The 17,729-nt window shown below is 37.3% G+C and overlaps 1 protein-coding gene and 1 pseudogene across 1 annotated transcript; one reads left to right on the top strand and one right to left on the bottom strand.

Annotated features, from left to right (window-relative positions):
- Positions 1–3,455: 3,455 nt before the first annotated feature.
- On the top strand, positions 3,456–17,712 carry LOC103581882 (protein bicaudal D homolog 1-like; the record flags this gene model as incomplete). The annotated part of the gene is made up of 2 exons (XM_008563606.1): positions 3,456–3,914; positions 17,336–17,712. Coding segments are annotated over 2 exons (836 nt in total), but the record flags the coding sequence as incomplete, so codon positions are not given.
- LOC103581881 lies at positions 6,151–6,802 on the bottom strand (annotated as a pseudogene).
- Positions 17,713–17,729: the final 17 nt, after the last annotated feature.

The following is a 17,729-nucleotide window of genomic DNA, read 5'->3' as shown; positions in this document are numbered from 1 at the left end:
TGCAAATGTAAGCTATCATGTTATCTGGGGTGGTTGAAATACTGGAAAAGGTTGTCAAGAGGATGTCCTGTGTTGTCCAGGGGAAGAAAAGGAAGAGGTCTGGAGGAAGATGACTTTACAGTGTATAAGCAGGCCCCGAAGAAACCATGACACAAGGACACAGACTCTGTTGTCCCAATCAATTTCCAGTCTAGCTTTTTCATAGCCACATTGAGGGCAACCCTGGCTTCTCCTTCTATAAGGGGGTAAAGGCCCTTCTTATTTCCAAACTCCATTAGACCCAGGTCACTTGCAGAGCACTAAGTCATGCCGAGGATGGTTTTATGGATTTCTCTCCCTCACCACTTCATTCTCAATATCCCTTGCTTCCTTGCTAACATCTGAGATTCTTGTGATGGGGGAATGAGCCTTCTATTGCACTACCAGACATAAAGTGAAAAAATGCTCTTTCTTGGTTGAGGTAACAACCTAGTTGGGGTGCGGTCAGTCAGCAAGTGTAGAGGAAAGGTGGTTGGATCCTTTAGTTTGGTTAGGCAGGACAAGCTGAAGAGATTCCCAGGGCAGGAGCAGCAAATTCAACCACAAGGGGCTTGTAAATAGCATTAATAACTACAAGGACGTAAGGAAAACGAGACATAAAAAACCAGTCATTGCTCAACTAGGGATGATTCTGGTCCTCTGGGAAGGTGGGCCCAGTGTTTCCTTGATTTCTGATTTTTTAAAAGAGAGGTTAGAGGTTTTAAAATGTTTGTGAAATCATCACTAAATGATTTCTAAATATTGGCAACCAATTCAAAAACTAGTTGTTTTATAACATTTTGCAGCCCAAACAAAACACATCTACAGGCTGGATGGTCCATGGTCCACCACTTTGTGATCTCTGCTTTGAAAGCATTTGATATCTGAATTGATGGAAGGGACACTGGAGCATGTACCTTCCCGGGGAGCCCACTAGAGTGCAGAATGCAAACACAGGAACACATCAATTTGGGAAGGTGGTTGGTAGCCAGGGGCTGTCAAGTTATTGGATGTCTCAGATTAGGTAACAACTCCTTTGAAGTTTGGAAAGTATATTTTATTTCCATGTCCTCACGGCTATAGCATGCTGTTTAACGTGCCCAGTTAGGCATTTTCTCCAAAGAGCAATTTACTTTCCCATGGAGTACTCGCATTCTTAATATGTAACCCAGAGATTCCCTTTTGAATACATTTAGATGACTAAATGTTACTGGTAGTATGCCATGGATAGATTTGTTATTTTTCTTCGTTATATTCTCTCATATTTATTCAAAGGTATATTTGAGGTGGAACAATTAGCACTTTATAATTATCATTGTAAATAATAAACATGTCTCCATGATTGACTCTTTTGTGTGATTCTATCACAGACAGGTTGAAATTCCAATGACCCCCTTTTTTTTCCCTTTAGGAAAACATCTTTTATAATGTGTTTCTACACAGTGTGTTCCATGCACCACAGTGTGGTAAATACATTCTTTCACTAAAATAACGCTATTCTTATTCGCATATGCAACTAGCATTTTTAGAAACATCTTCTACACATGTGTATCACATGCTGTCAGTGTGGTGAACACATTCTTTAATGAAATAACGCTATCCTTATTCACATACGCAACTAGCATTCTTAGAAACATCTTTTATACATGTGTCTCTACATAGTGTATTTCATGTACTACAGTGTTCCGCTTATTCGCATATGCAACTAGCATTTTTAGAAACATCTTCTACACATGTGTATCACATGCTGCCAGTGTGGTGAACACATTCTTTAATGAAATAACGCTATCCTTATTCACATACGCAACTAGCATTCTTAGAAACATCTTTTATAAATGTGTCTCTACATAGTGTATTTCATGTACTACAGTGTTCCGATGGTTTTTCATAGCAGTGAGTGCTGGCTTTCCATCAGTATCTATTGTTCCCATTTCCCAGTGTATTTCCCAATTTTTAACTGGGCACAAGGCTGCCCAGAATAAAGACTACATTCTTCACCTCCCTTGCAGCTAAGTGTCAGATGACTAGTATTGGAAAATAGCAAATGAGAAGTGATATGGGCAACTCTGAGACATGTCCTTAAAGGGATGGTTGGGCCCCTTTCTTCATCTCACTGCTTGGAACATGATCAAGATGGCAAGCCACCCTGGATCATGTGGACTGGAGTAGAAGGCAGTGCAACAAGAAAGAGGAAGCCTGGCTCCTGGATGACCTCATGGAGCAGAAATTTCATACTGGCCCTTACACGAGAGAGAAACAAACTTCTATCTTGACTAAGTCACTCTCATTCAGGTCTCTGTTAAATGAGCCAGAGACCTGAATGAACTAAACCTATATCCTAACCTTTGTAAGACAAGCCACTGTATTGAGATTTTTATGAAATGGCAAGGGGAGAAATAGAAATATGTGAAAATGATGTCTATGATCGCTTTTCTTCAGTTTTTAAAATCTTTTTTAAATTTCAAGTCCAAACTAATATAAATACTAAAATAAATACAATACTGAACACGTTCATATTAGCATCTAATGTTATGTGACTTTAGTTAATTTTTCTAGTTTTTTAATCATTGACAGTAGTTGTTTATTCAGCAAATGCTTCTTGAAGAGTGGAATTCTGTTTTAAACACTATGAAGGAAAATTGAAGTGCTATGAGGGACACTTAGGTGAATAAAAAGTATGTAAAATAAAAACAGTGTATTTGTGGAGACAAAATGTTTATTAAAAGCTGGCATGTGATAAGTGCCATTGAACAGGTCCCAAGGAAGGCAGGCTGGCTCAGAGCAGTGACCCCTGTCACCTGTGGGCTTTCATGACTAAGAGGATGTGTGAGCAGTCTCTCCTTTGATTACAGTTCAAAACAGTATTACATTGATAACAGCATAGATATTTTTGTTATTGGATAATTTGTAACTGTTCTTCCAGATTCTGTCCTTAAGCACATAAAATTTTTCTTTGCTTTCTCATCTTACTTTCAGACATATTTTACTGAGATTATGTTCTCATTGTGGTCTTTTAACTAATTTATCTCTAGGTATAAAATTTCCTCATTAATAATGAAATAAAGTAATAATGATGATAAAATCTTTTCTTGGATTGTGAATATTCTGATAAATTATTACAAAAAATATTCCTGATTTATTGGGCAAACAGCGCCCCCTTTTGACCATTGGATCCTATAAAAAATTCTAAGAGTATTTTCATCTCTGCTAAGAATTAAATTATATATGTATAATTACATATATTAATATTTAATTACATATTTATTATAATATCGAATTATATATATATATATAATTTCTAAAGAAATCATCCTGTGTTACCTTAAGAGTATACTGAGTTTTTTTATGATTTATTTTGTAGACTAATGCTATAATTTTCTTAAATAATTAGATCCACTGGAGCGTTTAATGGCAGTTTTGTAAGACCCAAATTTTAGTTTTATGAATCTTCTTTATCCTATCTGATTCAGGTTGAATACGAAGGCTTAAAGCATGAGATCAAGCGTTTTGAGGAGGAGACAGTGCTACTGAACAGCCAGCTGGAAGATGCCATCCGATTGAAAGAGATCGCTGAGCACCAGCTGGAAGAAGCCCTGGAGACCTTAAAAAATGAAAGGGAACAAAAGAACAACCTGCGGAAGGAGCTCTCCCAGTACATCACCCTCAACGATAACCATATCAGCATCTCAGTAGATGGACTCAAGTTTGCCGAGGATGGGAGTGAACCAAACAATGACGACAAAATGAATGGTCATATCCATGGGCCTCTTGTGAAACTGAATGGAGACTATCGGACTCCCACCTTAAGGAAAGGGGAGTCTCTGCACCCTGTTTCTGACTTATTCAGTGAGCTGAACATTTCTGAAATACAGAAATTGAAGCAGCAGCTTATGCAGGTAAGGACTTTCGTTAGGGCAGCTCGAGTCAGTTTCTTGTAGACTGTGTGTAGCACGTTGTGGGATTTCTGATTCTCACATTTTACTTCCAGAAGGTTTTTTAAAATGCTGCTTTTTCAACTAAGAATAGAAAGTACAATATTTTAGAAAGACATGACAGAAGGGGTCTTGAAGAGAAATCTCTCATTTGCGTCACTTTAAGAAATGAATTTCTTAGAGCCACAAATTAGATTCCAGTCAGGTCTGAGAAATGAGAGTCTTGATGCGTTTCTGACAAAAGAATTCAAAAGCTTTATACACAAGTGAAATGACAGAAAATGCAGTTTTCCATCACAAGCAACTGTATACATAGCTTCCAGATTAATGGTTACATTTCACAGGAATACTTTAAGCCTTAAAAGACATAAAGGACTTCCTATATACAAATTAGTTAGGATACCATATGATTAATATAAGGAAAATGAAGGCAGATGATCAGGCTCCATCAGATGTTCAGAATCTTGCTGAGCAGGACCTAGCCTGTTTGATGTAAATACGTTAACTGTATACGTGTGCCCAGGTGTTCCTTGGCTATTGTCTGATGTAATTGCACATGTGTGCCCAAGTGTTCCTTGGTTATCTGACTTGCATCCAGGTGTCCCTGGGTTATCTGACTTACGTATAAAGGACAAACAGCTCTGATTCACAGTGCCCCCAGGATGCCCCTGGGAAGTCACCAGGAATCCACTAGGGCTGCTGGAGGCAGCTGCTGCTGCTGCTGCTGTGGTGGCTGGGGGCTGGGCTCACGTCCAAATAAAGCATGTCAACTTTGCCAATGGCTCCCATGATCTTTCCAATTACCTAGGTCGTGACCTGCATATGAGGGGTCTGTGACCCAGTCTGCACAATGGGCTTGAAGGGTCTGTGACCCAGCCCGACAATGGGTTTGAAGGGCCTGTAATCCAGCCTGACAATTAAAAATACAGGATAGGTATAAATCTGAAACCAAAGGTTTCTTATTCCAAAATGATAGTCCTTAAATTTTTAGCATGTTCAAATCATGTCTTGTGAAGTCCTTGCCTTTAACTTTACTTCATTGTGAAATAGCTTTCTTGTCTGTTTTTTGTTTTGTTGTGGCACCTGGACGGTAAACTCGACTTCTGTTAGCACCATGCTCTAACCAAGTGAGCTAACCAGACAGCCTAACCTTCTAGTTTAGTCTTGCCTCCCTGCCACACCTTAGTTCAATGATAATGGAAATGTTTGAGGAACAGCGGCATCAGCATCACCCGGGAGCTTACTTGAACTACAAATTGCTGGGCTCCAAAGATCTACTGCACCAGGAATCTGGTTTGACAGATTTGTTAGGTGATGAATTTGAGGCTTAATCTTCAATCCCAGGTTTATCCCACCAAGGTTTTTCAGGTGTAGCTGATAATTAGAGGCTAAGACTCTGGTAATCACTTTCTTTTTTTAACCACTGTCGGGTTACAACAATAACAATGCTAATTGTATGGCTAGGCATTTCATAACTAAAGCCAAAACATTTCATTATTTTAGTTATGCTGAGTTTTCCATTTGTATTGTCCAGGCTAGGGGTTAGGGCTCACAGACTCTTCAAACCCATTGAACAGACTGGGTCATCATATCCCTCACACACAGCTCTATGCTAGGTGATTGGGAAAGATCCCAGGAACCGTTGGCAGACGACGCAAGCTCAGTGCTCAGCTTCTTTAGCAGCAGCTTACAGCAGCAGTAGCAGCAGAAGTGGCAGTGGCCTCTTGGGGCATCCTGGGGACACTGGCAGCAACAGCCTCCAGCAGCAGTAGCAGCCTCCCCGTGGTTCCCCGGGGGAGGGGGGGGGGCTGTGGATCAGAGCTGCTCCTCCTTTATACTTAAGTCCATGAGCCAGGACTCCTGGGTGCACATGCACAATTACATTAGACAATGACGAAGGAACACCTGGGTGCACGTGCATATTTATACCAAATGCTCGGCAAGGTTCTGAACATCTGAGGGGCCATGACCATTTTCCTATATTTTCCCTATAACCACCAAGTTGAAAATTTTTATTTTGTTAAGATATACAAATAGAATAAATAAAACAGTCCACAATTCTATAATTTCTAAACATTTAACCACCTGTGGCGTCCATGAGGTGCTCTTGTTCTTCATAGTTCAGAGAAAGTTCAGATGACTGATACTCTGTGGAAGCCCAACTTCTTTTCCTTTCTACCCACAAAATTAATTTGTCTTTTCAGAAGTCTTGCTGGATGTTTTCTTTATTTACCTCTCCATGTTGCTGCTTAATTTGATAGATTTCATTTTTTGTAGCACAATAGACCGTTCAGTTTCATAATTCTTACTAACCAGGGATGCCCACTTGGCTCCATTTCTTTCCATTTAGATCCAGCAGTGAGTTGCATGTTCTTTCCCTGACAGTTTAAATCTTGAATATATTTCCTTAATTTTTGAAGCTCTCTCTCTGCATGTTCAATCATATGAACTAGATTTTCATTATATACTTCCCAGGCATCACACCCATGCTGTGACATTAGTTCCAGATACTCCATTTGAACTGCTTAATGCTCTCATTGGGCCATAGAGTTGTTTACACAATCTTGCCATGCAGCAATGTCATTTTTCTGACCCGAGGAAGGGGCTGGAAGAGTGAATCATTTCATACTGAGTAATTCAATTGGTTGTTGTCTTTCATTATGTCAGTTTCAAAAGCAGACTAATTCGGGACTGTCAGCTTGCTCAGGTAGTTCTTAGTAGGTCGGTATCTGCCAGTTTCTTCCTCCATCAGCACTGCAGCCACTTCCCGCACACAGGAGCTTCATCACCTGATCAAAATACGGCAGCACACCTACCCCAACCCCTCCAGCCATCAAACCTGTGCCCATCATTCTGGGGACCTTAGGTTTGCCTGTGTTTTCTGTGTCTTTGCAGGCTCAGTCCATCAATCCCTTTTTTTGTTTGTTTTTGGTGGCTGGGTGGTAGTATCACTTATTTTTATAGCAAACACAGCCTATAATTTGCTGCCTCTGTAGAAATCATTATGGAAAAATGAAATTAGCAGAAATAAATGAGACCATAGAGCCAATGAAGTGAATTTGTTAGTAGCTTTGTTTTTAATACTACATCAAGAGTTAACATATCCTGTACTTTACCTGCCCGGTGCTTGTGGCTGCGAAAAGAGAATTCGTTTTTGTGGTTTTTAATTTGAGCCAAGATAAAAGGGCATGACCATTGGAAGAAAATGAATTTCATATAGACTTTCACCTGACTTCAAAGTCTGGTTATGTATAGGTAATACTTTCTATGTCTTTTTGCTCAGTTTACACTAATACAACTAGGTAGATAGAAATAGAAGCCATATTTCCTCTTGAAAAAGTTTTACATGACAGCTATATTCATAAGAATTTACGCCCCTGTATTAGTCCATTTGTATTGCTATAAAAGAATACCTGAGACTGGGTAATTTATAAAAAACGGAGATTTATTTGGCTTACAATTATGGGACAGGTGCATCTGGCACAGGCATTAGGCTGCTTCTACTCATGGCAGAAAGCGGCAGGCAGCCTGCAGGCAAGCAGATCACATGGCAAGAGGGAGAGAGAGAGAGACAGAAGGTGTCAGGGTCCTATAAACAACCAGCTCTCACAGGAACTAATGGAGTGAGAACTCAGTCATTACTCCCCCCACCTAGGGAGAGCACTAATCGATTCATGAGGGATCTGCCTTCATGACTTAATCAATTTCCAACACTGCCACATTGGGGATCGAATTTCCACATGAGTTTTGGAGGGGACAACACAGCCAAACTCCATCAGCCCCCACATTAAGTAGCATTAAATAGAATTAATTTTTTTTAAAACATATCATGTTGGTGGCTTTGGAATAAAAAGTTAGTTGGGTTGAGGCTTTTTTTTCTTTTTATTTTTGTGGTAGTGTAGAAGATATTAGTAAGAAGGGCTTTTATACATAAAACAGCTCAACAATTTCCAACCAGGTCATCTACTGGTAGAAAGCTCAGAACTGTTCTCAGATTTAATCCTATACATGACCCGAATTGGGTAATACAGAAGTCTAAAAAAGATGAGTAATTTGGTAAAAAGAATGGTGGGGAACAAGTAAGTTCTCAGCGGGAGAGTGTTCTCAACAGAATGCCATTTGCATTTGGGGTGGGACAATTCCTGATCCTCTGAGACTGTCTCCTAAGTTACAGGAGGTTTAGCATCTCTGGTCCCAATCCATTAAATGCTAGATACCTCTCCTCAGTAGCTGTGATGACCAAAAATGCTCCCCCACACATTTCAGATGCTCTAAGGGTCAGCTACTAGTTGAGAATCATTCTTAGAGGGACAGCACTTTACTGTCCCATAAAATGGGTTTACATAATATGAGGAGACTTCAAAAAGTTTGTGGAAAGATTCATATAATCTTTCAATTCTACTTTTACACAGACTTTTTGAAGTACCCTTGTTCCTCATTAGAGAGTCATGAAGGTTTATGAGTTAATATATGTAAGAGTGGATAAAACAGGGCCTTTGCAACACAGTAAATGCTCAGTAATTGTGAACTATTATCCTTATACCAACTACATAGTGCCTTTAATTTATTAAGCACTCCATTTGTTTAATTGTTATTATTCTTGCTGTTATTATTAACTGTTATTTTTGGACTATTAACTAAAAGTCATCTCAGAAGGAACTGATATGGGTACTGGTAGGAATATAGAAAGGTAACAGTTAAATCTCATGATCCGAGACGGTCTGAAAAGGGATGTTCATTAAACAAAATGTGGGGGTGAGAAAAACTCTGCTGGATAAACCCTCCCTCAGTATACTGGAAAGCTGTGTACCTTCAGATCTTTCATCAGTGCTTGATTAATGCACTGATGTGGAGGGACACAGGCAGGGCCTTATATCCCAAAGTTTTCTCCAAATTTAGTTGTGAAAACCAGGCTCAACACAGGAAGGGATTTGCAGCTTCCAGTCTCACGTCAACAACACTAACTTTGAATTTTTTTTTTAAGCAAAGTAACCATTTATCTTTGCTTAGTCAGCATTTTTTAAAAGCATATCAACTTTTTCTAGGAATATATTTTATTCAAACCGCGCCTCCCAAGCGGCGCACTATCCAGTGCGCCACTGGGCCGGCCCTGAATTTTTTTTTTAAGCAAAGTAACCATTTATCTTTGCTTAGTCAGCATTTTTAAAAAGCATATCAACTTTTTCTAGGAATATATTTTATTCAAACTGTTGAGTACAAGTGTTAACAGAGAATATATTCTCATGAATTATTTCTTTTTAATCTGATAGTTTTTTCTTAGCTATTAAATCAAACCCTTGGGTTTAATTTATCTAAACAATTATAAAAACATTACAAGATACATTGCCTAGAATTCATTGTAATTAGCTTTGATGTTAATGACGCTTGAAAATAATATGGCAATTCAGATAAAAAACAGTACTTAAGCACTGTGAAGCATATACTGTGTCAGTACCCTGTTGTGGACATTCTGAAGAGGAGCCAATAAAATGCTATCTGAAATGTGTGGGGCCAGATGTGTTTTGAAATTAAATTTTCAGAATGTAGGGCTGACTGGTTAACTCAGTTGGTTAGAGCATGGTGCTGATAACACCAGGGTTTGATCCCTGCACTGGCCAGCCACCAAAAAAAAAAAAAAAAATTTTTTTTTTTCCAGAATATAGACAGGTACTATGGAATATATACCACATATATTGTGATATCCCCAGTGGGGTCAGATGCAGCACCCAATCATCAAATAATATTAACATTTCTGTAGTGAAATGTAAGTATTTTCACTAAGAGTAAAAAAGCGCCACAAAAGGCCTCACATCAGTCAGGTGCAATTTTGTTGCCCAGGAGTTTAGGACTGTCTGAAGATTGCCACCAGGTGAGTTATAACAAAATTTTTATTTAGAACTTTGTGGATTTTGAAATTGTGGCTGTCATAAGAAGAGCACTTGCTGTACTGCTGGGTAGCTCTCAATTTTGTATACCTCAACTTATAGCATCAGTATACTTGGATGTGACAGTTTGTGTTTTCATTGTCCCCTTGTCTCTTAGAACTTCTTCTGGCCAGGGTCCAAAACAACATATCAGGGAGAAAGCTCTGTGCCTCCAAATCCAACACCTGCACTGCATTAATGTTGACAGATTGTGATGAGGTAGAAGGGCACAGGCAGGGATATAACACCCTGAATCAGGCAATATGCAGCTTTTAAGATTTTCTTCCTAATGATTAAAATCCCCTCTCATAGTTAGGAGTAATAAGTTGAAGAGCTCTATTGTACAACATGGAGAGTATAGTTAGTAATGTAATTTATCCTTAAAAATCACTAAGAGGAGTAGATTTTTTTTAAATGATAAGTATGTGAGGTAATGCCTATGTTAATTAGCTCCATTTAGGCATTTCACAGTTCATACATATTTTGAAACAATTTGTTCTGCATGATAAATGCATGGATATTTCAAAAAGTTTGTGGAAAAATAGAATTGAAGACTAATGTGAATCTTTCCATGAACTTTTAAAAGTGCCACTCTATATACATTTTTATTTGCCCATTTAACTAAAAATTAATTTTTAAAAAAACCTCTTTGAGACAGCATACCTATACCATACCTTATTTGCTTTTTCTTATCTTACAAGGCACCATTATGCCCATAAATTATGTTTTCCCATCTATAGGTGTTTATTTAACCTGATTCCAGGGGAAAAGAAAAAAAATCTTTGCTTTCTGCCTTGGGTATCAGGAATGTTGGGTGAGTTGCTTCACTTCTGAGTCTCATTCAAAAAGGGGAAGGTAATTAATTAGCCCCACCTAGTCTCTAAGATAACCTTTGTTGGAATTAGGAAAATGACACAAACAAAAAAAAAGGTCCCCTTCTTCAAGGTATCATACTGCCATCTGCTGGGAAATGATAACAATAAATATAAAAATCTACAAGGACTACAATTTAAGTAGTGCGTCCTAAAGTTGTACTGTGTACAACCTGCAGAGTTATGCATTGGAGCCTTGATGATAATGTCATGCTTTTTGTAGAGTTGTTGTGAAGACCAAATGGGATGGTAAATATGAAATTATGTATAAGTCATAAAATTGTATATTATTGTACTGGAAACTGCCATCCATTTTTGAGGTGCTAGGAAGATCCCCACTTCTGCTTCATGTAAACAGTCAGTTCAGGAACCATAGAAAGTATGGGAAAAGGCACGTGACAGTAAGCCTGCATCTAAATTAAGGGGTGATTTTTTCCCCAGAGCAAATTGGAGTGAATATTTTACTGAACTGTATTTCTTCCTAGGTTATGAAATAAATTACAAGAATATTTCAAATTTAGCCTGTCATATTAACCTTCACATAACACAGAAACATATGCACAAAAAATATAGTAAGTAAACATATTTTATTCTTCTAAAAGCCCCTGTAAACTTGACATGGGCCATGATAATGAACAGCTCAATTAGTGTCTTTTATTCACTAGGGGAAACTTTTCAGGGTATTATTGGATAAATTGTTTTGGCTTTTTGGTGCCCTCCAGGCCTTGTTATTTCAAATAGATTGTAATTGACATTTTCCAGTGACAGTCAAGTACCTTAATTAGTTTTTATTAGAATGAAAATAAGTAGATCCTGTCTGGAAAAACTAACTAAATTATGTAATCTATTTAAAGGAGTTCTCTATGCTTGAACTAAAATTTTTGCTTCTGATAAACAGCCTCTGTTTAACTTTACATCCACATAGAGTCAAAGTAAGCAGGTCAAAGCTCTGGATTTTTTTCAGTTTCATACTGGATATCTAGTTTCACATGTAGTGTGAGAAAACAGTAATGTTTCTATAAAATTGAAGTTAATATGTTTTGTTATATCTTAATGGATGTTGAAAAAATAGATTCATATTATGTTTGGATTCACTTTATTAAAGGCAATTTTAACTTTTCCTGTAATGGTGGTAAATGGTGATGGTAATTTGTTATATGTCCCATAAAAGTTAAAAGTAATTTATACATATTTGCTTAATTTGTTGGTCTTATAATGACTGTATAGGGTAGATAGTATTATTTTTCCCATTGGGCAGGTGGGGAAACTGAGGTATGACTATGTTATGTCATTTGCTCACGGTCAAACATCTAATGTGGAGTTAATACACTGAGAGAGTCAAACAAATCAAATATTGTCTCTGCTTAACAAAGACTCACAGAATGGTCAGTTCCTGGTTTTAAAACTTAAAGTGAAAAATAACAATTTTCTAGTACAAAGTTGACAACTTAAGTGGTTACACTATTACAAACTTTATAGTTAAAGATTACCTTTATATACTGTATAGGCAAATACATTTCTCAGAAGCCTTACTTTTTCTAATACATATCAGTAAACATAGAAAGAACATCTATAATCACAACAACCAGGGGAAGAGCCTAAGTAGCTTTTTGGTTGTTGTTTTCTTTGTTTATTTTATTTTTTAAGAACAGCTTTATAGAGTTATAATTCACATGCCATACAATTCACGGTTTTTGATATAGTCACAGAGTTGGACAACCATCACCACAGTCAGTTTTGGAACATTTTTGCACACCAGAAGGAAACCACATACCCATCTGGCAGCCATTTCCCACTTTCCTGGAATCCTCTAGCCCTAGGCAACCATTGCAGACATTTCATATAAATGGAATCATACAAGGATATTTCAAAAAGTTCGTGGAAAAATTCATATTATCTTTTAATTCTATTTTTTCATGAACTTTTTGAAGTATCTCATATGTGGTCATTTGTGACTGGCTTCTGTCACTTAGCATAATATTTTTAAGGTTCATCCACGTTGTAATGTATGTTAGCACTTCATTCCTTTTTGTTGCTAAACAATATTTTATTATATAGATATACTACGTTTTATTTTTCCATTAATTAGTTGGTGGATATTTGAGTTATTTCTACTTTTTAGCTATTATGAATAATGCTGCTGTGAACATTCATGTGTGAGTTTTTGTGTGCACATATGTTTTAATCCTCTTGGGTGGAATTCTAGGAGTGGAATTGGTGGGTTATATGGTTACTCTGCCTCACTTTCTGAGGAACTGCCAGACTTTTCCAAAGTGGGCACACCATTTTATATCCCCACCAGCAGTGTATGAGGGTTCCGATTTCCCCACATTCTCACCAACACTTGTTATTATCTGCATTTTTTGATTATAGCCATCCTAGTGGGTGTGAAGTGGTATTTCATTATGGTTTCAATTTGCATTCCCTTCATGGCTAATAATGTTGAGCATTTTTTCATGTGCTTATTGAGCATTTGTTTATCTTCTTTAAAAAAATTTATTCAGGTTCTTTGCCCATTTTTTGATTGGGTTATTTGTCTCTTTATTACTGAGTTGTACGAGTTCTTTATATTCTGGATATAAATCCCTTATCAGAAGAAATTGAAATCAGTATGTCAAAGAGATATCTACACTCCCATGTTCATTGCAGCATTATTCACAATAGCGGGCTGAGCCCGTGGCGCACTCGGGAGAGTGCGGCGCTGGGAGCGCAGTAGTGCTCCTGCCGCGGGTTTGGATCCTATATAGGGATGGCCGGTGCGCTCACTGGCTGAGCGCGGTGCGGCCGGTCTCAAAAAGGACAAAAAAAAAAAAAAAGAAAAAGAAAGAAATATATGGAATGTGGAAACAGTATTATATATGGAACATTCACACACGAAAAACAAATGTCCTATTTGATGTATTACTGGAGATGTTATCATGAAGAAACTGGTAGACTTATCCTTTAGGCTTAGAAAATGTTTATGTTAAATATGAACCGGCAGAGTACAGATTGAATACTGTTCTAAAAGCATTACCTTTCATCATAACATTTTTGCCTCTAAAACAAGCTTGAGACACTACATTGTGTTTTGATCCAGTTTTTCTTTTATTCAAAGGCTTTTCCTATTGAGAGGCTTTTTGGAAACAGTTTTATCTTTAATCATATATATTAGTCATACAATGTTTAGACTTTTCAGAGGAAACTCATTTAATTTTCATGGGAAAAAGGAAAACAAAACAAAAAACACTTTTGAAATAATCCATTTTCACTGAGATTATATATCATGCTAATAATACAATATTTAGAAGACTTTCCATCTTCTTTTTAAAAAATTCAAATGACTTGGCTATTTGTCAGATACCATATTACAGAATTACCTGGGTTTTTCATTAAAAATTATTGCCCAATAATCTGGGTAAATAAATTCATCTTTCAGCTATGGAGATACAATCTGTTATATCTAATGAAATCCAGCTAAAAGGATTTGTATTCAAATACATTCTCACTCTGAAGTAAAAGAGTTGCTTTTAGACATTCAGATACAGATTTATGAAAACAGATGTGTTTGACACGTAAAAACATTTTGGTCATAGGAATTGGATCACAGCTAACCAAGTGTTAACAATAGCTAACATTATAATACCTTGAGCATTAAATTCGCTATCTCACTTAATCATCAGAATGTCCCTATGAGGCAGGCATTATTATGCTCCTTTTATAGATTACTGAACTGAAGCTTACCCAGAGTCAAATAGTTAAGCAAATGTTGGCGTCAAGATTTGACTCCAGAGCTCTCTGTTGCATCAGTCCCATTCTTTACCTAAGATACTATTCTCTGAGAATATTTTGGTTTCTGCAGCCATAGTATGTAATTTATGGATTGTTTCTGTCATAGATATGGGCAAGGACTATGTCATAAAATCAAAGCTACAAGTTAAAAACCTCTAAATAATAATTTAAAATAACAAAACTATATTTTAAGTTCTAACATACATGATCATACTCTACAGGCAGGCCATAGTAATGCAGGACAGTAAAAACAATCATGCAACCTGAAACCATGCAAAACAAACTTAATAATTAATGGAGAGAAAATTACAGTTCTATGATTTAAAAAAAAAATTTTTGTCAAAGCATTAAAAACTCTTGTATTGGTTATAAATGTATGGAGAAATGAAAAAAGTAGTAAAACTACTTAGTACACTGTAATCTAAAATATTGGAAACACTGAGAGTTTCATTTCTTTGTAAAAAACTTAAGAGTATTTTTGATCTTGCCAACTTCTCATCATATAACTAATGATATTGAACAAGTCTTTTCTATACCATGGCAAATAGTCATACTCATTTCTAAAGTTTTTTTTCCCCTCTTTTTTCCTGCAGCTGACCAGTACAGGGATCAAATGGCAAATAGTCATACTCATTTCTAAAGTTTTTTTTCCCCTCTTTTTTCCTGCAGCTGACCGGTACAGGGATCAAACCCTGGACCTTGGTGTTATCAGCACCATGCTCTAATCAACTGAGCTAACCGGCCAGCCCCCTTTCTAAGTTTGGATCAGCTTTCAACATTTTGTCCTTTGCAGTCTCAATATCTGGAAATATCTCTGAGGGTATCTTTAATGTGCCAGTGTCACTTCCTCTGGGACATTTTCATCTTTTTTGTAACAACTACTTTTTTATTTACGTTGATAAATGTGCCTTCATTAAGTTCCTTTGGCTCATATCTAAAGTCCCTCAAACAGTAGCTGTGACATCGTTCTCATTTCAGCTATTTCCCTTGTAACTCCACTTAAGTTTCATTCAAATTTTACTTCCAACATTGTCACTTATTTCTTTGCTACACTTTTAACATGGGTTTATCACTGGGAGACAGGAAGATAACACAACTCCACACTTCGCTTTCTGTGAATGAACTGAATAACAGTTCCACAGTGACCAGTCACTGACAGATTGAATGAAGTGATGTGATTGGTCATTGGTCATGATGTTATTATGTTGTTATTTTACAGACTAACAAGCTAGCAGCAATGTTTGTACTTTAAGCATTGCTCAACAGTTAGCATATATGGTAATTGAAATTTGAACCATGTTTTGAGGAGATTGGTATTTAACTAAAGCATGGTAACTATAACATGCATATTAGAATCTTGCCAAGTGAGGATTGACTGTACATGATAGTTATATGACAAACATCAAGTTCCATAAGGGAGCATTAAAATACTGCTTCTACGGGCCGGCCCGGTGGTGCACTGCTACAGTGCGCCGCTTGGGATCGCGGCGGCACTCCCACCGAGGGTTCGGATCCCACATACAGACTGGTTCCCGCTCACTGGCTGGTTGGGGTACAGGCGCAACACCGAGGGTTGCGATCCCGTTGCCGGTCCCGGTCCGGTACGGGCGCGACACTGAGGGTTGCAATCCGTTGCCGGACACGAAAAAAGACAAAAAGGAAAAAAAAAAAAATACTGCTTCTACTACATTATAAATTTACATATATCTGTATCATGAAGTATTATGCCAGTCTAAAAATATGAATTATATTCTAATTAATACTTATTACATTGTAGTTATAATAATTTTACTTGCTTTCTAGGAATTAAGAGTTTGGAGGATTTGATGTATGATCAAGGAGGATTTAATGCATGGTTTATTTAAAAAAAACAAGAAGGAAGAAAAGAAAAAGCAAGTGTGGAGGATTTGCACAGCATGATATCTCTTATATAATGCTTTAAAAATAAAAACAATGTTATTTGCTTATTGAAAAACATTTACATTATAGAAATGTAAAAACTTCTTATTCACAATAGTCATTACCCATATGGAGGGAGAGAAAATGCTTTTAAACTTTCTCAGATTACAATTTCTTATTTTATATGGACACCTGAGTATTTTTCATTACACAATAGTACTTACCACCTGTACAATAATAAAATGGTCTCATTATTCAAATTAATTACTGATTTTAAAAATTCCTGTGTTGGATTGAAGGAATTGGAATGATTTGTAAATTGTTCTTTTAGCTGTGAAACTCTGTGTTCTCTGACTTTTGTATTAAAAACTATCAAATTTAATGCATGTTTATTTTGAGACTAAATGCTTATTTTTAAGGGGATAGTTAAGGTACTTAGCATTTTTAGTAAGTTAAAGCCTTAGGTTTTAAACCTTATTTTGGGTTGAGCTCTGGGAAGGAAAAGATGATTTGTAGGCACCCTGAGATGGTCATTTATCCCACATGGCCTAAGAAGCAGATGTACTGAAAGGCTCTCAAAATAAAGACAAAGGCAAGTACTATGCTTAGCTCTTGAAGTCATGTTTTCTGTGTTAGAAGATATAAATAAGACAGAATAACATTCAAGTTTCATGAGTGTATGTACATAATGCAAGAGAGTTTGGATGGGTAACTACTTGCAGCGTAATTCTTCAGAGTTATGTACTTTTAGGTTGACTTACCAGAGTTTCTGCAATAAGAAAACAGTTTAGTTTGAAATAATGAGAATATCAGCTCTGCTGCAGTTACTTTAAATGTATACATGCTAGACTGTGAGTGGATTAAGCTTATTGTTGGCACTGCATGGAAGGCATTCAGAGACTTTCTTTTGCCATTGCAGGTAGAGAGGGAAAAGGCCATTCTTCTGGCTAATCTTCAGGAGTCACAGACACAGCTGGAACACACCAAGGGGGCACTGACGGAGCAGCATGAGCGGGTGCACCGGCTCACGGAGCACGTCAACGCCATGAGGGGCCTGCAGAATAGTAAGGAGCTCAAGGCTGAGCTGGACGGGGAGAAAGGCCGGGACTCTGGGGAGGAGGCCCATGACTATGAGGTGGACATCAATGGCTTAGAGATCCTTGAATGCAAATACAGGGTGGCAGTAACTGAGGTGATCGATTTGAAAGCCGAAATCAAGACCTTAAAAGAGAAATATAACAAATCTGTAGAAAACTATACTGACGAGAAGGCCAAGTATGAGAGTAAGATCCAAATGTATGATGAACAGGTGA

This window comes from Galeopterus variegatus, unplaced genomic scaffold (genome assembly GCF_000696425.1).
Source record: "Galeopterus variegatus unplaced genomic scaffold, G_variegatus-3.0.2 Scaffold14175, whole genome shotgun sequence".
Classification (NCBI taxonomy): domain Eukaryota; kingdom Metazoa; phylum Chordata; class Mammalia; order Dermoptera; family Cynocephalidae; genus Galeopterus; species Galeopterus variegatus.
The sequence above is the reverse complement of the archived record's forward strand: the minus strand, read 5'-3'. Positions and strand labels throughout refer to the sequence as shown.